At 37.6% G+C, this 24,191-nt stretch overlaps 1 protein-coding gene across 6 annotated transcripts in view; it reads right to left on the reverse strand.

Annotated features, from left to right (window-relative positions):
• PTPRK (protein tyrosine phosphatase receptor type K) overlaps positions 1-24,191 on the reverse strand; it is a 569,905-nt gene that overhangs the window by 273,221 nt on the left and 272,493 nt on the right. For all 6 annotated transcript variants that reach the window (XM_079939939.1, XM_079939937.1, XM_079939938.1 and 3 more), the window contains exon 4: positions 1,880-1,961. In XM_079939939.1, the coding sequence (XP_079796065.1) occupies positions 1,880-1,961 (82 nt within the window). The remainder of the gene's footprint in view (positions 1-1,879; positions 1,962-24,191) is intronic.

Raw genomic sequence — 24,191 nt, forward strand, 5'->3', positions numbered from 1 at the left:
ATCAAAATATACATGAGTTACATGACTGTCAAACAAGCATTCTCTATAATTACCTTTTAAAACTGAAGCTTATTCAGGTTTTCAACTGAAAGAAAACATAAACGGGAAAAGCTAAGCCTCAGTGAGTAAAGATAGTGCATGAAGGATCATAGTTTCATCACAATGAAACTACTGTTGTGCTCAATTTCTGTATTTTTTAACTTGTTTACTCATGAAAGCCCTTCTTTAATATCTTCTTTCAAGAAGTGTAAATGAACAGTAGATGGAAACACCGTTCTCATATATGAATGGATTGAAGGAGTTTAGTAAACCAGCTTGAACTTTGAGTGAGATAATTTCTCCTTTTTCTTAGAATACACCACATGTAATAAATCATTTCACCTTTGCCTGCTACATCCTTCTCCAGTGCCTCACCTCAGTAGGTGCTTCAGAAAAAGGAATGCTTGCACTAGAACACAAGCTAGAACAGTGGTTCTCAAATTGTGAACTCAAGACGATCAGCATTAGTATCAGCTGGGAACAATCAGAACCCTGTGAGGGGCCAAGCAATGTGTGATTTGCCACATCCAGTTGGTGATTCTGAGGCACACTAGGGTTTGACAACCAGTTAGCAGGAGCAGGAGCCTTGGCCCCTGGTACGGTGCCCCCTGTGCATGCTGCTTACAAAGTATTAGAGAATTTCCACCAGGAGGGTTACTGAACAGATCATCTAGAATTCATGGGCCCTATAAACCACTGCTGTTGGGAGATATAGCTTAAGTCTGAATTTATACCAACCGTTTTATGCCTGGCTCTACTGAATGCATGCAGCAATTGCCTTTCAGAGTATGTGATATAAACACAAAAGTAGTTACCCCATCTGAAGACCAATCAATGTGCATCTAAGGACATACCAAACTATGTGTTAACAAATTGAGTTTCTTGTTTTGTGTGCTTTCTATTGTTTTGTTGTTTAATATGAATTAGCCAGAAATTTATTATGACATTAAAAACTTAGTCTTAAGTTTGGAATAAGATGAGTTAATTCATTTTCTTCATTTCACCCCAACTTTCAACTTAGCAGATCACATAAGTTGGTGAGGCTTCTTCTTATTTTCTTTTCACTGAACTGATTTGTTATTCTTTGCTTTCCTAGGCAATTTAATAATACCAAAAGATGGAACGAGTCCTACCTAGAGTTTCATTTACATTTTTAATTTTTTCTGTCAAAAATAATGTCAACTAAATAAACTGAAGATCTAACAGGCTTTATTAGGGGATTCATGAATCAGGCAGCATCCCAACTATTAACTATAAGACAGATCAAAGGGGTTGTACAAAATGGAAGGTTTTTATGAGAAGAAGAGTGGGGCAAGGGAGCTACTAGCAAAAAGAAAAGAAGTAATTATTTTTAGGCCAGGACATCTTCTTTGAGGAAGAAAAGGAACAGCAAGGGTTTTATGATTCAGATCACCTCTTCTTCCTCTGGGAGATGGAGACGGATCACAGGACAGATTATCCTACTGGTGCTTGACCATGAAATCCAGACTAGTCAATTAAGATAACATTTCTGGAAGAAACTGAAACTGCAGTTGGATCAGGTATAAATCTAGGTTTTGTATTATGAACTTTTAGCATGAGTGACGCCATTTTGGGACTGTGGTTTTCTTTTGAACAGTAATTAATTAAAAGAATCCTTTAACATGTGTAGTACAAGTCTGAAAAATATTTGATTCAAAAACTCTAGAAATATTTCAGTGTTCTTTTAAAACTGAACAAAGGGCTAGGAGTAACAACAACAAAAGAGAGAGCAATGACCAAGTGATAATCAATAGTCACTACCAATATAAGACAAGTGTTGAAAGGATATAGAAAAATACAGTTCTTAATCACAACCTACCACAAGGATAACTCAGGACTTGGATGTCATCAATGGCAATATAACCACTTCTTCCTCCTGAGACTTCAGCTTCAAATATTACCTGTCAGGAAGAAATAGAAAACACTTACAACAATCATTTTTAAGGAATTTTCACAGTGAAAGAAAAATAGCTATAACACACTTATGAAAATTAAAATTTAATTTTCGTCCAATAAGAATTAAAATTTCATCTTATAATGTGAGTAATTTCCTAAATCTTGTACAGGTAAACAACATTTTTTTGAAGAGCAATTAAATTATTGAGGTCAAGCAGTTCTCACTAAATTTCTTAAGCAACTATTATTAAGTGTTGTAGATTTCCTGAATGGGCAATATACAGGCAGAATGAATAGGCAGATATAGCAAATCTCATATCTCTACATTTTCCCTTATTGACTTTTTCCATTTTTGTTATTTATTTAACATATATTGAGCACCTACAAATGTGCCAAGCAGTATGCTAACCAGCAAAGACATCAACTGATCTAAGCTTTTAAATAGCTGAATTTTCAAAGACAGAGGTCATCAGATAGATTAGTGTTACTCCAGGCAAAAGGAACCATATACAATGGAATAGAACAGAACTCTGTGTTTGGGAAACCAAATGAATGTAATCTGTATAGCTACAAAGACTCAAGAGGGAAGAGATGAAATTAGAGAAGTAGGCATGGAAGACTTTTAATACCATGGGAGTGAAGTCAGGAGTATATCCTGTCAATGATTAATCAATTAAAATATATATATATTAAATATATATATTATTAATAAATATTTTAATAAATATATTTTTAAAAATCAATGTTCAGATATAAGCTAATGTTTTAGAATTTTGTTGTTACAGTCAATCACAGAACTTCGTAAAGACTTTCCCTTAGTAACGTGTGCTGTGACTCTTCAAGAGAAAACGGATTAAGCATGCCACATTTCAACATTTTATTTGACTATGGGCTCCTTTATTCATGGAGAGACATAGGTTATCTTTGGACTGTTTTGTAAAACGTTTTAGGAAACATATTGGAAATTGATATTTAAAGTAGGAATAAAATATAATCAAATGGTGTATTACAAATATATTTGGCTCAGGACTTCCCTGGTGGCGCAGTGGTTAAGAATCTGCCTGCCAATGCAGGGGACATGGGTTCGATCCCTGGTCTGGGAAGATCCCACATGCCGTGGAGCAACTAAGCTTGTGTGCCACAACTACTGAGCCTGCGCTCTAGAGCGCGCGAGCCACAACTACTGAGCCCACGTGCCACAACTATTGAAGCCCGTGCGCCTAGAGCCTGTGCTCCGCAACAAGAGAAGCCACTGCAATGAGAAGCCCGCGCACTGCAATGAAGAGTGGCCCCCACTCGTCGCAACTGGAGAGAGCCCGTGCAGCAACGAAGACCGAACACAGCCAAAAATAAATGAATAAATAAATAAATTTAAAAAAATAAAAATAAATATATTTGGCTAAAAGGTGGAGGATGGCCCCAAAGAAGGTAAGACTAGAAACAGATAAATAATATGCTAGTAACAGTGAACACAGAAAGATGAGAAGAAAAAGGAGAGATAAAAGAAATAATACTAAGGAAACAGACAAAATAGAAATTATTGATTCATTAGTTGTTTAGAAATAGTAGGAAAATTCTCATTCCTGGCCTGGGCCCTTAGGTAGATAATGCTATTGTCTGTTGTCAAGAAGGAGGAAACTTCCCACAGGTCTCATAGAAATGGGACCTAAGAAGTGGCCAAAGCAGGTAGCTTTTATGCTTTTTAGACAAAGAAACAATAAATTTGTGAGGAAGTGACAGGAAATAGTTTTGGGTGCTCAATTAGTGAAGAACCTAAACAGAGTTTGGACCTGGGGTAGTAAATTAGTGAAGTAGCAAGGTTTGTTTACACAGACTTTTCAGCTCCGCATTCTCTATCTCTGCTAAGAGATAAGAGTGATAAGGGTGTTCTTCTACCTCCAGATGCAGGGGGTACACCTTTCACATGAGAGATTTATTTCCTGTTTTTCAGAAAGACAGAAAGAAGGGTCAGAGTGTCCCTCTTGCACTGGCCATTTCTTAAGAAACTAATTGAAAATAATCAGTATACCGTTGAGGCACATTTTGGGGCAGCCTACCCCATGACCCAACACTATCAGGATCCCTAGCCAGAACACGTGATACAGAAAAAGATACAAATTTGAGGGAGAAGATAACTAAGTACATTTCAGACATTTCAGATTCCATTAGCCTAGGATACATATGGGGTAAATGCTTAGGAGATAACTAGACAGATATATCTCAAAGAGAAGAGATGGGTTTAAAATAAAGCTATAGATTTGGAAGTCATCATCATGGCAGTGAGTAAGCTATAGATTTGAAAGTTACAGGGATTGGATAAAAAGCAGCAAACCATGAAATGGAAGGCAAGAAGACAGCCAGCAGAAGTAAGGCCAACAAAGTACGATTCAGACAGAAGGGTGGAGGAAGGCACTCCCCCCAGTCAGGCAGGTCAACACTCCCACCAAAAGGATTAGAAAAGGCCAGATAAATTACAATGACCATAATTTTAAAACATCAGATATCTGCATAAACAATGGCATCTAGATGAGCACAAATTTTAGGACAGGATCTCTCGAGTGTGATCCCAGGATCTTCTTTCCCATGGGACTATTTGCCAATTCTGGAAACAGGCTGTGGTTCTAGCTCAGCACAGATTCAGGGCCTCTATGGGAGAAAGTGAAAACAATGAAGCTTGCTGTAACTGTGTAAAAATAGAACAACAAACTAGAAATTTAAGAGTCTGAATAAAATAGATGCAGACTACAGCAAAAAACAGGAGCTGTAGGAGAGAGGTCAAGGAAAACTAAAAAAGTATCAATTAAAGTTAGCCATTAAAGGTTCTCTGGTAATTTCTGACACAGTTTTACTAAAGTGGAGGGGGATAAGTTTGATTGTTTTTACTGAGCTCTTCCTATACTCAAGAGACTGTTCTAACTGAGCATGCTCATTCATGCTCACATCTGCTGTTGTTTCCCTCCTCTCTTTCTCTCTCTCTCTCTCTCTGCACACACACAAATTCATTACATCTTCACTACAATCATAAGAGGTAGTTATTATTTTTATCCTCAATTTAAAGAAAGTTAAGTGACTGCACCAAAGTCTAACAGCTAACAAGTCGTAGAGTCAGGGATGGATCCAAGTCAACCTCCAGGATCTAATCTTCCATCAACTTCACTACACTTCCTCTCAAGATCAAGAAACAAATACAGTAGAATGTTTAATTTAAATAGACTTTAAATTTCCTTTAAAAGTCTAATATGTTAAATTTTTAAAGTGTTATTTTAAATAGCAAACTAATTAGATACTCTATTGACTAAACAGCAGTATCATCAATCAGCATTACATCCTTCCCATTCTCATACCATATCTACATCCACCCCAAAGCCAATGACAATGGGACACAGCAGTCTGGGTGGATGGTTCACCTCCCCTCCAATCACTCCCATCATAAGCTACCTCCTGTGTTAGTTCTTTTCTACTTCAAGTTTGCCCTTTATGACTATTAATTTCCCTGGAATAAGTTAAAGCTGAGAAGTAGGAGAATGAGGTTTTTGGGGGAAGACAAATATTTCATGATGAAAGGAGGGCTAACCTATAAAGACAGAAATATATGTGTGTGTATGTGTGAGTGTGTGTATGTGTGAGTGTGTGTATACATATCATTTGCATTTCATGTGAAGGTATTTGATATGATAACAACTGTCAGGTCACTTTCTAAATATTGGAACAAAGGTTTAGCAAGAAATAGAGGAGGGAAGTGGAGACTTTCAATAATGTATAACTTGGAGCAATTGTGGTACAGGCCACTTTCTTGGGGGTGAGAAAATTTGTATTTGACACACAACTCTCCTATTTACAAATTCTTGAGCAAATCACATAACCTTTAAGAGCCAAGTCCCAACCCCATAATATGGAGATAATGCAGCTTTCATTATAAAGTTTTGTGAGGATTAAACGGTAGCATCTGTAAAAGTGCTAAATAAACCAAAAGGTAAGATTATGAACATTGTTAATATAGGACATTTGTATAAGTATATTCCAGGAAAACAAGTTTTACTTGCTCGAATGGTAGTTCAAGGAAAGGGAAAGTATAGAAAGAAAAAATGAGAAAATTATTTTTGGAAAAAATACAGTCTTATGAATAGACCACACAGCTGAATAATTAATCAGTTAATTATTTCAGGTTTGTTACAGTCAGCATTAATTAAATTATTTTAATTCTATGCTTATCTTAGTTTTACTTTCTCGAATTGTTTTACTTGGTAGGTGGTAAGTTTAAACATGTTTACTACACCCCTGAGGAAAAGTTTCTTATTTGTTCATTTAAATTGAGCTTTATTCTGGACAATAAATTTAGGCCTTGATTTAAAAGGGAGTGAAAGAATTGGTTCTTTAGTAAAGAAAAAAAAAGTTTCTCTTTTTAGTGACTCATTTTCCCTAAGTGTTGTCTCTGCCTCATTAACTAGAGCAAGAGGAAATTTCTAAGATCAGATTCCTTTACTGCTAAGTATCTAATCAGCTTTATCACTTTATCAGAGCCCTCACCTTGTAAGTCTCTTCTGTCCACTCAGGGAAAACCAATCTCAATAGCTTAATCATGCAAAACTTGCTTGGGCTAATGCTCAGGTCAGAGCTAATGCTCGGTGTCAAATAGAAAACTAGGGCTTCCCAGGAGAAGACAGCAAGGGAAGCCATACCAGATGTCAACTTGAACCCATCCAGGAGGCCAGCCTGAGAACAGAATGAAAGGGCTCTGCTTTTCATGCTGTTTCCACTCTACTCTGTTACCTAAAATACTGAAGGTGATGATTCTAATCAAATTTTTGCTACTCTAGCAACATTCTTGGATTACTAACTAAATAAGTGAAGTCAAGTCAAATTAAAGGAAGGGAGGAGGCGAACCCTAAAGAACAAGAACAACTTTATCTTTTGGCAAACTGAATTAATGCAGAAGTACCTCATACAATGGAAAGCTGAACTCAAAGTAAGGAGCCTGGGCTCTGGTTGCTGGTTTGCTATCACATGTAACCCAGGCAACTAATTTAACCATGTCTTCAGAGCCTCAGATGGGCAATACTGGCCTTGCCCATAACTCAGGTTTGTTGTGAAGATTGAATGGTATATGTGAAATGATTAAATGATATATGGAATGCCACGTAAGACAAGACATTATGGATATGAGAAAAATCTGAAATAAAAACTTGCACTTAATTTTCTTTCAATATATCACAGTGTTAAAAGTGTAGGCTCCAAAGTCAGATATACGTTGAGTTCACATTCTTTAAATGTTAACTTTAACTTATAGAAAAATATACGTAAAGTTACTTATGTAACTTTAACTGATGTACAGTCTAAACCTAAGTTTCCTTTTCTGTAAAAAGAAACTATTAGTATCCACCTCAGGGTTAAGGGGGAATTAAATGAGATAACACACGTGAACCATTTAGCACAGCTCCTGGCACACGGTAAGCATTCTAGGTTAATGGGCACCACTGCCATCATGGGAAGAAAATACCCATAAAGGACACATGTACTAAAATGAAATTTCTTCCCATTCCCTCCTCCCTTTTCAAAAACTTAACTCTCTGCCCTGAATTTGGAAAATCAAAAAAAATTTTTAAAACCTTAGAATAAACTGGTATTTCATTCCCATAAACCTCCTCAAATATGTTTTCTGTGATTTGAAGTTTTAAACACTGAATATTGTTAATGTAAAGTTCAAAGTAAATTACACATTTGCCTTCAAAGAATAAATGTAACAAAATGAAAACCTACAGAATAGAAATAGGCTTATTTCTATATGTTCCGGTCCAAATTTGGATAATGAATAAAACAGCCATCTGTAATAAAATAGTCACCTGAATAAAATAGTCATCTTAACCAACATTACTAAAGCTGCAGGTCCATCCATATCAGTGCTCTGATGTCAATGTGAGGCCTCAAAGTAGGAGCTGTGCTTGACCCAACTTTGTGTCCTCAAAGCTTATTCTTACTACCTGGCACATAGCAGACATTCAATAGATGCTAGCTGAACAACAACAATAACAAATTATACATAGATATATACATACACACAATGTATAATATACATGAACATAAGTATGTTAGCATCATTAAATATAATTGACTTCTCTTTATCTCATGTAAACTCTAAACATTGAATTCTCAAGGATCCATCCCAAGCCACCTTCTCTCTTTTTGCCATACTTTTCACCCTGATAGGATAAAGGAAGATAAGCCTACAAAAAGACAGAGGAAACTGAGAAAAAATAAAGTGTGTAGAGATAAAAAAGGGAAATGGAGGTACATGGTATCACAAAAGCCAATAAAAGAATATCTGAAGGAGAAGAGATGTCAGGACCAAATGCCGATCAAACACTAAGTAAGATGGAGATTAAAAATACCCTCATATATATCTTATAACTAGAAGTTGGTACACTGTAAACAACATATCCCCACTTCTCCCAAACCCCAGACCCTAGTATCCAACATTCTAGCTTCTGTTTCTTTGAGTTTTTTTTTTTTTTTGATTCCACATATAAATGATGTCATACCAGAGAACACAAATTTCTGGTTATAAGATGAATAATTTCTGCGGATCTAATGTATAGCATGGTGATTGTGTTTAAAACTACTGTATTACATACTTGAAAGTTGCTAAGAGAGTGAATCTTAAATGTTCCCACGACAAAAAAGAAATGGTAATTATGTGACAGGGTGGTGTTAGCTAATGCTATAGTGGTAATCATTCTGCAATACATACTTGTATCAAATCAGCACATTGTACACCTTAAACTTACATAATGTTATATGTCAATTATATCTCAGTAAAGCTGGAACAAAACCACTCCTTATATGTAACACTGTGATTAAGGGTGACCAAATAAAGTACCATCATATGAAGTAACAGAAATGGAAACCATATTAGATAATAATGAAGAGAGCAGAGGAGTGGAGATGTTTGTAACCCTCCTACAGGAAGTATGCCTGAATCGGTGGAGAAATCTAACCAAGGATGGAAGAAGATACGGGGTCAAGGGAAGCGTTCAACTTTTTATTATCATTTTTAGGACGAAAAACACTTAGATGTTTTGAAGTTGATGAGGATGATTCAATTTGAAGGGAATGTTTGAGTGTACATGAGAGAAATAACTGTTAATGTGAGATAGGATAGCACTGGATCCAAATCACAGGTCAGAGGAGGGGCTCTACTTCTTTCATAACATAAGGAAAGGATGAATGAAGATATGAGTAGGATTTGTAGGATTGGTAGATAAGGGAGTTTCTCCTGTATGGCCTCAGTTTTCTCAGCTACAAAGGATGGGCTAGTGGGAAGGACGAGTGGTTGGAGTTTGGAGAGAAATGAATGGAGTAGAATGGACAGAAGAAGAGAAAAGGAATTGAAAAGAAAAATGTGATAGGATCTCCAGGAGTATTGTGGGCCCATCTGAAGTTAGCGACTGTGTTTTTCTAGTGATCCTGATCTACCATGGAGCGTGATTCTATTTAAAATAGAATTTCCTTGATTTTAAGTTCATAAAAAGTAGACAGAAAAAAAGGAATCAAGGAGTTTATGGAAATAGAAAATGTGACCAAAAAGAGATTACAAAGAAATCAAATTTTGATACAATGAGCAAATTGATGAATTAGCAAAAGACAGATGGTTAGATCAACGGATGCTCCCCATGAGGCTGATGGATGATCTCAGTGAAATTAATCAAGTAGAAAGAGATTAATTTATGTTATGGTCAGAAGGTGAGATGCTTACATGTAAAGCTAGAACACTTGTGAGATATTATAAGATCTGTATAATAAGAGCAGCAGGTTAAAAAAGGCAGGTGGGCTTCCCTGGTGGCGCAGTAGTTGAGAGTCTGCCTGCCGATGCAAGGGACACGGGTTCGTGCCCCAGTCCGGAAAGATCCCACGTGCAGCGAGGCGGCTGGGCCCGTGAGCCATGGCCGCTGAGCCTGTGCATCCCGAGCCTGTGCTCCACAACGGGAGAGACCACAACAGTGAGAGGCCCGCGTACAGCAAAAAAAAAAAAAAAAAAAGGTAGGTGATTTTTGGAGATGAGGAGGTGAAGGAACTACCTAGGGACTTTCCACAAATATACCAAAGCCATCAGGATAATGGTGGGCCTTGGGAATGAAGAAAGCAAGTCTGACACCAGTACTAAAGTTCAGGATGAATAGAAGAAAATGACTTGGGATCCAGAGGAAGGCAATCATGAGGGTGATGGCATGGCTGAAAGAATTCAAAGGGGCAAGGGTGTTTCCCATCCATTAAATTGATCCTAAGTTGCAAGGTATTAATATCTGCCTTTTTAGAGACTGTTTGGGAAGAAGTGTCCTCAGTCTAGAGCCACAAACAGAGCATGATGATTATAACATAATTAATTGTCTCAATAAATTTTCAAGGTTTATCTTTACTACTGAAATATAAGCTCATTGAGGGCAGTGACCTGTTTATCCCCCACAGCATCAGTGAACCACAAGAATCCTGTTGAAAACTGGGGCTCGGAAAGAGTTCCAACATGTTACAGAAAACAACAGTGCATCAGTTAATTCTACCTAATAGTTTTGCTTTCAGGGGAATTATGGGATAAGGTATTTAATTCACTTTTACCTAACTCATAAAATTTTGTTGACATAATAAAATGACTCTCCCTTGAGAAAGTTTCAGATAATTTTCCCAAGCTAATTTAGAAATCACGAAAACATTAATCACTTCCCTTGAATAGTTAAATAATGCTGTGAGGAATAAATTTCTGCTTACAGGCCCCAGAAGATCTTAAACTGAGTAAGTCAAATACCTATGTGGAAACTTCAAAATATAGAATCCAGTTTCTTTTCAAGTGTGAAAATATTCTATTTCTGTTCATACTTAAAAATTAATATACACATAACTGGCAGGTGATACCAGAAGTCCAGCGTACAGCTAGCCGTCACTGTCACCCACTGTAGCTTCTCTCACAGGCACTGTCAGTCTGGGGTTCTGCTTTCTCAATAAAGATTTGCTGAAAGTATTATAGAAAAGGAGCTTCTCCCTGTTAGACCCCTACATGCCAGGCTGGCTTGCCTACTGAGTTATGTAATAGTTGGTTTCTAAGAGTCTAACACGTGAAAATGTCTTTAGTAAAGGCCTGGGGACTTTCTGAAACAAATGCATTGTTAACAGCCCTTGCCTACTGCTTGCTTGCTTGTTTATTTAGCTCCTGAAAAAGATAAATGCCTGCACCTGCAAAAGGTACCTAGAAAAAATACGTAAGCAAAAGAAATACTGGTATACTCTTTGGCTTTAAAGCTGCTTGCGAGAGTAATTAGAGGATTCTAATTATAATGTGTATTAAATATGGAAGGCAGTTAAGACATATAGCAGAAATTGATTCTTCATCTAAAACCCTTTCATATTTCAGATTTTAGCTATCCTTAGCACCTCTATGACTTACAGATATGTAAAAACTCAAAATCAGTCATTTTCCTTAAGATGTCCTGAGATTAAATATGATCAGTTTCTGGGCTTCCCTGGTGGCACAGTGGTTGAGAGTACGCCTGCCGATGCAGGGGACACGGGTTCGTGCCCCGGTCCGGGAAGATCCCACATGCCGCGGAGCAGCTGGGCCCAAGAGCCATGGCCGCTGAGCCTGCGCGTCCGGAGCCTGTGCTCCGCAACGGGAGAGGCCACAACAGTGAGAGGCCCGGGTACCGCAAAAAAAAAAAAAAAAAAAAAAAAAAATATATATATATATGTATGTATCTGTGTGTGTGTGTATATATATATATATATATATATATATATATATATATATATATATATATATATATATATATATATATAAAATCGGTTTCTTAGGAGGACTAGTCCTGTCACGACTTAACATTAGGACCGTGCAGTCTGCAGAGAGTAACGAGGGTTCCAGAGATTCTAAAACCTACACTGTTACCTGAATACATACAGGTTTTTTGTATAGTTACAAGGCCTACCATGCAGCAGAAGCACACACACGTACGCACGCACAGTCCTATCTTTCCACACACAATTATACTAATATAATAGTGACCTAAGTAGATTTTTGAATGCAAATTCTGTGTATAGTGGAGACACGTATTCTTGAATAAAATGTCAATGTTACAAAAATATCCTGAGGTTTAAATTGCCTAAGTGATGAGAGGGACTGCTACATTACCTAACATGGATGACAACAGCAGGTATAACAAGACCGCACTTGCATCAAAAGAAACTGCAACCCTTTCCAGAGTGGTATTGTGTTTGCCTGATAAAAAATAGAACATCACTGAAAGCACATTCCAGTGTCCAGGCAAAAGTAAAAAATGCAGGACCACAGATCAAAAGGAGAAAATAAAACCTAAGAGATTTCACACCAGAGTAGACTGTATAAAATAAAAGCCCAAAGAAGGCTGTCTGATAAAGCTCCACGCTAAAACGAATAAGCAAGCATAGTACATTCCTATGCTTCAAATTAGCCCAGGCTATCTCTAATGTAATCACCAAAAGTATCTAGAAGATCTAAATAAAGGAACTAATAATAATCATTTTAGAGCTTAAGCCAGAATGTTTCCGTTCATATTAATAGTCCATTAGTTATTTAATTTTCATTCCTTAAACACACACTTGTAAAAAATTGTCAATGGTCCTTTTAATTTGAAGATATTGATGTAGATTCATACGTATAAAAAACACATGACTCCATTATATGGCTAAGAGACACCCAAACTCCATCTCTGAAAACAGATAAACTTAAAACTTGAAACAAGAATAAATAATACTTACAAAATAAATGCAAGAGGAATTTTTGTGTTCTTTGCATGTTGTCTATATTATTAAGATGCCTTTGGGGAGGAGGAAGACATACACTGCTTTCTCAAAAAGGTTTTGAGGGACTTCCCTGGTGGCGCAGTGGTTGAGTCCACTTGCCAATGCAGGGGACATGGGTTCGAGCCCTGCTCTGGGAAGATCCCACATGCTGCGGAGCTACTAAGCACGTGTGCCACAACTACTGAGCCTACGCTGAGTCCACGAGCCACAACTACTGAGCCCGTGTGCCACAACTACTGAAGCCAGCACACCTAGAGCCCGTGCTCCACAAGACAAGCCACCACAATGAGAAGCCCACACACCACAAGGATGAGCAGCCCGCTTGCCTCAACTAGAGAAACCGCGTGCGCAGCAGCAAATACCCAACACAGCCATAAATTAATTAATTTAAAAAAGAAGGTTTTAATATGTTTTTTATGATAATGGAGACACACACAGAGACACACGCAAAACACAGAAAAGAGCACACCAGCATCAAGCAGAGCCTCAACTCCGAGTCACAGACGTCAACTCAAATCCCTGTGCTGACCTGATGGAGCCATTGTGAGGATTAAAAGAGATTATACACAATTTGGAAGGTTCTCCATAAATGTTAACCATTTCCTCTCTTTCCTACCCTTCTCCAGTGACTGATATAATGGGCACTGCCCTAAGACCACAGCCTTTGAGAAAAAAGGCAAGAGGGCAGCTTCAGGTGGCAATGATGCCGGAGACCATGAGGAAACAACTCTTACCAATTTATTTATTTATGTTTTTAAACAGCTTTATTGGAGTAAAATTGCTTTACACTGGTGTGTTAGCTGGTGCTTTATAAAAAACTGAGTCAGCCATACATATACATATATCCCCATGTCTCTTCCCTCTTGCATCTCCCTCCCTCCCAACCGCCCTATCCCACCCCTCTGGGTGGTCACAAAGCACCAAGCCAATCTCCGTGGGATATGTGGCTGCTTCCCACTAGCTATCAGTTTTACATTTGGTATAGTATATATGTACATGCCACTCTCTCACTTTGTGCCAGCTCACCCTTCCTCCTCCCCGTGTCCTCAAGTCCATTCTCTAGTAGGTCTGCATCTTTGTTCCCATCCTGCCCCTAGGTTCTTCATGACCTTTTTTTTTCTAGATTCCATATATATATGTGTTAGCACACAGTATTTGTTTTTCTCTTTCTAACTTACTTCACTCTGTATGACAGACTATAGGTCCATCCACCTCACTACAAATAACTCAATTTCATTTCTTTCCATGGCTGACTAATATTCCATTGTATATATGTGCTACATCTTCTTTGTCAAATCATCTGTCAATGGACACTTAGGTTGCTTCCATGTCCTGGCTATTGTAAACAGAGCTTCAATGAACATTGTGGTACATGACTCTTTGAATTATGGTTTTCTCAGAGTATATGCCCAGTAGTGGGATTCCTGGGTCGTATAGTAGGTCTATTTTTAAATTTTTAAGGAACCTCGATACTGTTCTCCATAGAGGAGATTCCCACCAACAGTGCAAGAGGGTTCCCTTTTCTCCACACCCTCTCGAGCATTTATTCTTTGTAGGTTTTTTGATGATGGCCATTCTGACTGGTGTGAGGTAATATCCCATTGTAGTTTTGATTTGCATTTCTCTAATGATTAATGATGTTGAGCATTCTTTGATGTGTTTGTTGGCAATCTGTATATCGTCTTTGGAGAAATGTCTATTAAGGTCTTCTGACCATCTTTGAATTCAGTTGTTTGTTTCTTTGATATTGAGCTGCATGAACTGCATGTAAATTTTGGAAATTAATCCTTTGTCAGTTGCTTCATTTGCAAATATTTTCTCTCATTCTGAGGGGTGTCTTTCCTTCTTGTTTATGGTCTCCTTTGTCATGCAAAAGCTTTTAAGTTTCATTAGGTGCCATTTGTTTATTTTTGTTTTTATTTCTATTTCTCTAGGAGGTGAGTCAAAAAAGATCTTGCTGTGATTCATGTCACAGAGTGTTCTGCTTATGTTTTCCTCTAAGAGTTTTATAATGTCTGTCCTTACACTCAGGTCTTTAATCCAATTTGAGTTTATTTTTGTGTATGGTGTTAGGGAATGCTCTAATTTCATTCTTTTACATGTAGCTGTCCAGTTTTCCCAGCACCACATATTGAAGAGCCTGTCTTTTCTCCAATGTATATTCTTGCCACCTTTATCAAAAATAAGGTGACCATATGTGCATGGGTTTATCTCTGGGCTTTCTAACCTTTTCCATTGATCTATATTTCTGTTTTTGTGCCAGTACCATACTGCCTTGATTACTTTAGCTTTGTAGTATAGTCTGAAGTCAGCGAGCCTGATTCCTCCAGCTCCATTTTTCCTTCTCAAGATCGCTTTGGCTATTCGGGGTCTTTTGTGTTTCCATACATATTGTGAAATTTTTTGTTCTAGATCTGTGAAAAATGCCAGTGGTAGTTTGACAGGGATTGCATTGAATCTGTAGATTGCTTTGGGTAGTATAGTCATTTTCACAATGTTGATTCTTCCAATCCAAGAACGTGGTGTATCTCTCCATGTGTTTGTATCACCTTTAATTCCTTTCATCAGTGTCCTATAGTTTTCTGCACACAGGTCTTTTTTCTCCTTAGGTAGGTTTATTCCTAGATATTTTATTATTTTTGTTGCAATGGTAAATGGGAGTGTTTCCTTAACTTCTCTTTCATATTTTTCATCATTAGTGTATAGGAATGCAAGAGATTTCTGTGCATTAATTTTGTATCCTGCAACTTTACCAAATTCATTGATTAGCTCTAGTAGTTTTCTGGTGGCATCTTTAGGATTCTCTATGTATATATCATGTCATCTGCAAACAGTGACAGCTTTACTTCTTCTTTTCTGTTTTGGATTCCTTTTATTTCTTTTTCTTCTCTGATTGCTGCGGCTAAAACTTCCAAAACAATGTTGAATAATAGTGGTGAGAGTGGGCAACCTTGTCTTGCTCCTGATATAAGTGGAAATGGTCTACGTTTTTCACCACTGGGGACGATGTTGGTTGTGGGATTGTCACATATGGCCTTTATTATGTTGAGGTAAGTTACCTCTATGCTTACTCTCTGGAGGGTTTTTATCATAAATCGGTGTTGAATTTTGTCAAAAGCTTTTTCTGCATCTATTGAGATGATCATATGGTTTTCATTCTTCAATTTGTTAATGCAGTGTATCACATTGATTGATTTGCCTGTATTGAAGGATCCTTGCATTCCTGGGATATACCCCACTTGATCATGGTGTATGATTCTTTTAATGTGCTGTTGGATTCTGTTTGCTAGTATTTTGTTGAGGATTTTGGCAACTATGTTCATCAGTGATATTGGCCTGTAGTTTTCTTTCTTTGTGACATCGCTGTCTGCTTTTGGTATCAGGGTGATGGTGACCTCGTAGAAAGAGTTTGGGAGTGTTCCTCCCTCTGCTATATTTTGGAAGAGTTTGAGAAGGATAGGTGTTAGCTCTTCTCTAAATGTTTGATAGAATTCACCTGTGGAACCATCTGGTCCAGGGCTTTTGTTTGTTGCAAGGTTTTTAATCACAATTTCAATTTCAGTGCTGTGACTGGTCTGTTTATAATTTCTATTTCTTCCTGGTTCAGTCTTGGAAGGTTGTGCTTTTCTAAGTATTTGTCCATTTCTTCCAGGTTGTCCGTTTTATCAGCATAAAGATGCTCGTAGTAATCTCTCATGATCCTTTGTATTTCTGCAGTGTCAGTGGTTATTTCTCCTTTTTCATTTCTAATTCTATTGATTTGAGTCTTTTCCCTTTTTTTCTTGATGAGTCTGGCTAATGGTTTATCAGTTTTGTTTACTGGCTCAAAGAACCAGCTTTTAGTTTTATTGATCTTTGCTATTGTTTCCTTCATTTCTTTTTCATTTATTTCTGATCTGATCTTTATAATTTCTTTCCTTTTGCTAACTTTGGGGCTTTTTTTGTTCTTCTTTCTCTAATTGCTTTAGGTGCAAGGTTAGGTTGTTTATTTGAGATGTTTCTTGTTTCTTATGGTAGGATTGTACTGATATAAACTTCCTTCTTAAAACGGCTTTTACTGCATCCCATAGATTTTGGGTCATTGTGTTTTCATTGTCATTTGTTTCTAGGTATTTTTTGATTTCCTCTTTGATTTCTTGAGTGATCTCTTGGTTATCAAGTAGTGTGTTGTTTATCCTCCATGTGTTTGTATTTTTTACAGATTTTTTCCTGTAATTGATGTCTAGTCTCACAGTGTTGTGGTCAGAAAAGATACCAGATACAATTTCAATTTTCTTAAATTTACCAAGGCTTGACTTTTGACCCAATTTATGATCTATCCTGGTGAATGTTCCATGAGCACTGGAGAAGAAAGTGTATTCTGTTGTTTTTGCATGGAATGTCCTAAAAATATCGATTAGGTCCATCTTGTTTAATGTATCATTTAATGCTTGTGTTTCCTTAATTATTTTCATTTTGGATGACCTGTCCATTGGTGAAAGTGGGGTGTTAAAGTCCCCTACTATGATTGTGTTACTGTTGATTTTCCCTTTTATGGCTGTTAGTATGTGCCTTATGTATTGAGGTGCTCCTATGTTGGGTACCTAAATATTTCCCATTGTTGTATCTTCTTCTTGGATTGACCCCTTGATCATTATGTAGTGTCCTTCTTTGTCTCTTGTAATACTCTTTCTTTTAAAGTCTATTTTGTCTGATATGAGAATTGCTACTCCAGCTTTCTTTTGATTTCCATTTGCATGCAATATTTTTTTCCATCCCCTCACTTTCAGTCTGCGTGTGTCCCTAGGTCTGAAGTGGGCCTCTTGTAGACAGCATATATACGGGTCTTGTTTTTGTATCCATTCAGCCAGTCTATGTCTTTTGGTTGGAGCATTTAATCCATTTATATTTAACGTAATTATCAAAATGTATGTTCATATTACCATTTTCTTAATTGTTTTGGGTTTGTTATTGTAGGTCTTTTCCTTCTCTTATTGTACCTACCTAGAGAAGTTCCTTTTGCATTTGTTGTAAAGCTGGTTTGGTGGTGCTGAATTCTCTTAGCTTTTGCTTGTCTGTAACGGTTTTAATTTCGCCATCAAATCTGAATGATATCCTTGCTGGGCAGAGTAATCTGGGTTATAGTTTTTTCCCTTTCATCACTTTAAATATGTCCTGTCACTCCCTTCTGGATTGCAGAGTTTCTGCTGAAAGATCAGCTGTTAACCTTATGGGGATTCCCTTGTATGTTATTTGTTGTTCTTCCCTCGCTGCTTTTAATAATTTTTCTTTGTATTTAATTTTTGATAGTTTGATTACTATGTGTCTTGGTATGTTTCTCCTTGTATTTATCCTGTATGCGACTCTCTGTGCTTCCTGGACTTGATTAACTGTTTCCTTTCCCATATTAGGGAAGTTTTCAACTATAATCTCTTCAAATATTTTCTCAGTCCCTTTCTTTTTCTCTTCTTCTTCTGGGATCCCTATAGTTCGAATGTTCGTGTGTTTAATGTTGCCCCAGAGGACTCTGAGACTGTCCTCAATTCTTTTCATTCTTTTTTCTTTATTCTGCTCTGCAGTAGTTATTTCCACTATTTTATGTAACAAGTCACTTATCCATTCTTCCGCCTCAGTTATTCTGCTATTGATTCCTTCTAGAGAATTTTTCATTTCATTTATTGTGTTGTTCATCATTGTTCACTTGCTCTTTATTCTTCTCGGTCCTTGTTAAACTTTTTTGTATTTTCTCCATTATACTTCCAAGATTTTGGATCATCTTTACTATCATTATTCTGAATTCTTTTTCAGGTAGACTGCCTATTTCCTCTTCATTTGTTTGGTCTGGTGGGTTTTTGCCCTGCTCCTTCATCTGCTGTGTGACTCTCTGTCTTCACATTTTGCTTAACTTACTGTGTTTGGGGTCTCCTTTTCTAAGCCTGCAGGTTCACAGTTCCCGTTGTTTTTGCTGTCTGCCCCCAGTGTCTAAGGTTGGTTCAATCGGTTGTGTAGGCTTCATGGTGGAAGGGACTAGTGCCTGTGTTCTGGTGGATGAGGCTGGATCTTGTCTTCCTGGTGGGCAGGTCCGTGTCCGGTGGTGTGTTTTGGGGTGTCTGTGGCCTATTATGATTTTAGGCAGCCTCTCTGCTAATGGGTGGGGTTGTTTTCCTCTCTTTCTAGTTGTTTGGCATAGGGTGTCCAGCATGTATTTTGCTGGTTGTTGAGTGGAGCTGGGTCTTGGCGTTGAGATGGAGATTTCTGGGAGAGCTTTCACCATTTGATATTATGTGGAACAGGGAGGTCTCTGGTGGGCCAATATCCTGAACTCGGCTCTCCCACCTCAGAGGCACAGGCCTGATACCCAGCTGGAGTACCAAGACCCTTTCATCCACACGGCTCAGAATAAAAGGGAGAAAAAAAGAAAGAAAGAAAGAAAAACTAAACTAAAATAAAGTTATTAAAGTAAAAAATAAAAAATAATTATTAAAATTAAAACAAAAGTTTTAAGTAATGAAAAAGAAAAAGAAGAGAGCAACCAAAACAAAGAAAACCACCAATGATAACAAGTTCTAAAACTTATACTAAGGAAAAAAAAAAAAAAGTACAGACAGAATGCTAGGACAAAAGGTAAAAGCAAAACTATACAGACAAAATCACACACAGAAGCATACACATACACACTCAGAAAAAGAGTAAAAGGAAAGAAATATATCTGTCATTACTTCCAAAGTCCACCACCTCAATTTGGGATGATTCATTGTCTATTCAGGTATTCCAGAGATGCAGGGTTCATCAAGTTGATTGTGGAGACAAAATCCGCTGCTCCTGAGGCTGCTGGGAGAGATTTCCCTTTCTCTTCTTTGTTCGCACAGCTCTTGGGGTTCAGCTTTGCATTTGGCCCTGCCTTTGCGTGTAGGTCACCTGAGGGCGTATGTTCTTCACTCAGACAGGACAGGGTTAAAGGAGCAGCTGATTAGGGGACTCTGGCTCACTCAGCCCGAGGGCAGGGAGGGGTATGGAGTGCAGGGTGAGCCTGCGGTGCCAGAGACTGGCATGATGTTGCATCAGCCTGAGGCGTGCCGTGTGTTCTCCCAGGGAAGTTGTCCCTGGATCACGGGACCCTGGCAGTGGCGAGCTGCACAAAGTCCCAGGCGGGGAGGTGTGGATAGTGACCTGTGCTTGCACAGGCTTCTTGATGTCTTCAGCAGAAGCCTTAGTGTTTCATGCCCATCTCTGGGGTCCATGCTGATAGCGGCAGCTCGCGCCCGTCTCTGGAGCTCGTTTCGGTGGTGGCTCTGAATCACTTCTCCTCGTGCACCCTGCAACAGTAGTCTTTTGCCTCTTAGGCAGCTCCAGACTTTTTCCCGGACTCCCTCATGGCTAGCTGTGGTGCACTAGCCCCCTTCAGGCTGGTTTCATGCAGCCAACCCCAGTCCTCTTCCTGGGATCTGACCTCCGAAGCCCGAGCCTCAGCTCCCAGCCCCAACACGTCCTGGCGGGTGAGCAGACAAGCCTCTCAGGCTGGTGAGTGCTGATCAGCACCGATCCTTTGTGCGGGAATCTCTCCACTTTGCCCTCTGCACCCCTGTTGCTGTGCTCTCCTCCGTGGCTCCGAAGCTTCCCCCCTCTGCCACCCGCGAAGGGGCTTCCTAGTGTGTGGAAACCTTTCCTCCTTCACAGGTCCCTCCCAGAGGTGCAGGTCCCGTCCCTATTCTTTTGTCTCTGTTTTTTTTTTTCTTTTGCCCTATCCAGGTACGTGGGGGAGTTTCTTGCCTTGTGGGAGGTCTGAGGTCTTCTGCCAGCGTTCAGTAGGTGTTCTGTAGGAGTTGTTCCACATGTAGATGTATTTCTGATGTATTTGTGGGGAGGAAGGTGATCTCCACTTCTTACTCTTCCGCCATCTTGAAGCTCCTCTCTTACCTCTTTAGTACGGCAGTAACACACCCACTACCTTACCCATTCTTAATCTCTAAGACAAAAAACATTTTAAACAATCCTACACCAGCATCACTAAACTACCCTTACATGAAACCTTTTTTGTCTCAATTGGAGGCCTACTATGGTGAAGCCAGCTGAGACTAGAGACCACAGTATAATGTGTCCAACTCCCTTCATTCTTTAGAATACTCAATTCCAAGACAGGCAGACAGACTGAGCATAATACTATATTCGAAATGCCTTTAAATATGTATCAGAAATAAATTGAAGTAGGACCCACTATTCATGGCACAGCCTAATTTATGTTAGAGTGTGAATTTGCAATAAGAAGGAAAAGTCAAAAAGGCAATTAGAAGAGGGAAATGAAACAAAAGTTAACTAAAATAATTCAAGATCTAAAAACGCCATTCATCACATTTTTCATCCTATGGGTCTGTCCTTAAATACATAAGCAAACAACTTACATCATAAAAGATCTGGTATAAAACTGAAGGTGGAGAAGCAAAGGGTAGCAAATTCATCAGCAAAATGTCATTTCTGTATCTTTGCTATCATAGCTCCACCATCTGGGTTATATTTTATAGTTAGTTGTCTGAGCCAGAAATAAAAGATGACTGGTTACGGTTGCTATTTCTATCAACATGACACTGAATTTCAGCACTATTTTTCCTTGCTTCTAGAGATGTGCCATTTGTCTTCCTACAATCCACAGGCAGAACCTTTTAAATTTTAGCACCAACAGTCCAATCTCACACATAGCAGAAGTAGATCATTTCACTTGCACAACTATATCTGAAAAAAAATGCTTTCAAACTAACACAGTAAGTCTTTTTCTCACCAAACATAAGTGACTCTCAAGGGCTTTAATCTATACTCATGGAGCTCAATTAAGAAAATTAAAATGAGCAGAGCAACCTATACGTATTATCACACTAAAAATCTATCAACATACAAAATCTGTTGGTAGTATGCATTTATATTATAAAGAAAAGCAAGCTTTAAGTGAACCAGGTAATTAAATACCATTCAACAGGTAGTATAACCAGATCAGACTACATCAAGGCAAAGTTCAACTGAATGCTAAACCTGAGCCCTCACATCACAAATGCAAACATATTAATAAGTAATTGTTTTGTTAAGACCACGTGTAAAAAAAGAACTCTTTATTTTCATCATATTGGCTTAAGAATTAAATAATTTCAAAAGTACTACAAGTAACCTTTCCCTCTTGAAAAAACAGGTTAGGGTTATAGGGAAGGGAGAGATTTTTACACAAAGTTAATTAGTGTAACCAATTTGTGTACTTAGTTGAACACAGGGATAAATAACTCCATAAATTTTTTTCCCATTTTATTTTGCAGGTAAATGGGCAAAGTGAGATCTTTGGCTCTAAGGATTAAATAGTACAGACATAACTAGCTATTATATAATTTAAGATATTAGTGGGAAACTTTAGAAGAAATCCTAGCACTACAATAATGTTAGACATCCCAGCACTGCTGAAAAATGGGTGCATACACAGAAATGTGCAAACACATATTTGCCTTGACTTTTTTATTTAAAAATTCTGAGCTTAATTAACTAAAAGTATACATTTCATTTAATTCTTTACAGAATATCAACTAAAATATTCGGTGACATAGTTAATAAAATAATCATGTGTCATACATCAGTGAAGGACACAGTCATACTTTAAGAATCTTTCTTGATAAAATTTTAAGACAAAAAGTTTTTATCTAGAATACTCAGAGACCTGAAGTTAGCTAGTACTGAAGTCTGAAATCTCAATCAAAAAAGGAAAATGGACATCCCTTTCTATATTATAAAATCAATATTATTTTTGAAGAATACTCATAACCCCTCAGGGTATCTGGAAATCAATAAAAAATGGGTTATCGGAAGCAGGGAATTTTAGAAATAACAATACTGATGAGAAAGAAATCATTGGAACTCTTTGTATAATTACAAAAGCCTAAAACTATATAAAAAATGTGATTGGTTCATAAACCATTTTTGTTACCCACAGCAGACAAAAGGAATGGAATAAAATTGGCCTTCAAAGATAGATAGTGAAAGATAAGCTCTATCTTTACTGAGAAAAGGGAATGAGAAAGGAGGAAAAGAATTTTTTTTGCAGGATTTGGTTATAGGTGAGGGAATGTGACAGTCACTGTAATGATCAAGTATGTTCTTTAATGAACAGCATAAACAATAGAAACCAACCTAAAGAGATTTAGGTGACCTGAATGAGTCACTCAAATGAATCTAGAAGTAGATCAGAAATTTTTAAAAATCAAAGGCCTTTTCCAGAGACTTCAGAAGATATTTAACCTTCTTAAACTTTGCCCTGGTTCTGCACAGTGACATTAATATATTAGCAAATCATACATATGTTGAAGGTTGCAAAAATACCTTGGAGAGGCCAGGCCAATGGTCCAGCATCAACAACATCTGGGGACTTGTTAGAAATGCAAAATACTTAGGCCTCACCCACAAAGTCTCTCCAGTTGATTCTGATGCGGGCTAAAGTCTGAGAATCATGCATCTAAACTGATCTACCTTGGTTTAGAGATAAAGAAACAGAGCTAGAAGTCTTTGTCTTGGTTCTACAATTAGTAATGGAAGAGTTGGTTCTAAGAACCTGTCTTCTTGCTTCAGTATCTTTCTCTTTGCATGGAAAATCAATTCATGGTTGGACTCATGGGTTTTCTGTTTCAGATACCCAGCTAAAATTAAAATATATGAATGTCTGTATAAAATACTAATTTTATAAAGTTTAAACAATTAGCTATTCATTTATTCATCAAAAAAATGTCTGCAGTGAGTAATATTTGATAGTCATCAGAAAGAAAGAAGTACCTAATGTGATTGATTTGCACCTAAAAAAGGACACTGGCAGCAATAACTAGAATGAAGGACTGGAATCTCATCAGAAGGAACTAAACATCTAAAATTGTACCTAAACATGCTTGGATATTACTCAGCCAATCAAGAAATATCTATTGCACACATGTACAACAATGTGAGAAGATTTTATCCCTATATTTATATACATATTTATGAAGAGAGCAAGTATGTATTATTATATCTCCAGGAAAACTGTGTGTGTAGTTTGTTTGTTTGGTTTTTTAATCCAAAATTTTACTCCCAAAACACCAGTGTTTAAAGTAAATAATCTTAGAGGCTTTACTTAAATTTAATATGAGACTGAAAATAATGTCATAAACGTTGCCTTCACTCTGAGATTTATAAAACAGTAAGTGAGGTTCATGTAATAAAACACAAAGTTTTTATTCCTTTCACTCTATGTTAAACCCAGTTTTCATAGATAGGAGAGGGATGGAATTCATCTTTAATTTTCCCTATATTGTATGTCACCAAAAAAGCAACGATTTACTGAACTAATTCAAACTCTGGACTCTGAAAAATCAGAGGGCGCTCTGAATTGTAAATAGACCTAAACTTTACTGGTGAAAAGCTTGGCAGAAAGAAAAGTAGCCAGA

The sequence above is a fragment of the Stenella coeruleoalba genome (assembly GCF_951394435.1).
Source record: "Stenella coeruleoalba genome assembly, chromosome: 12".
NCBI lineage: Eukaryota > Metazoa > Chordata > Mammalia > Artiodactyla > Delphinidae > Stenella > Stenella coeruleoalba.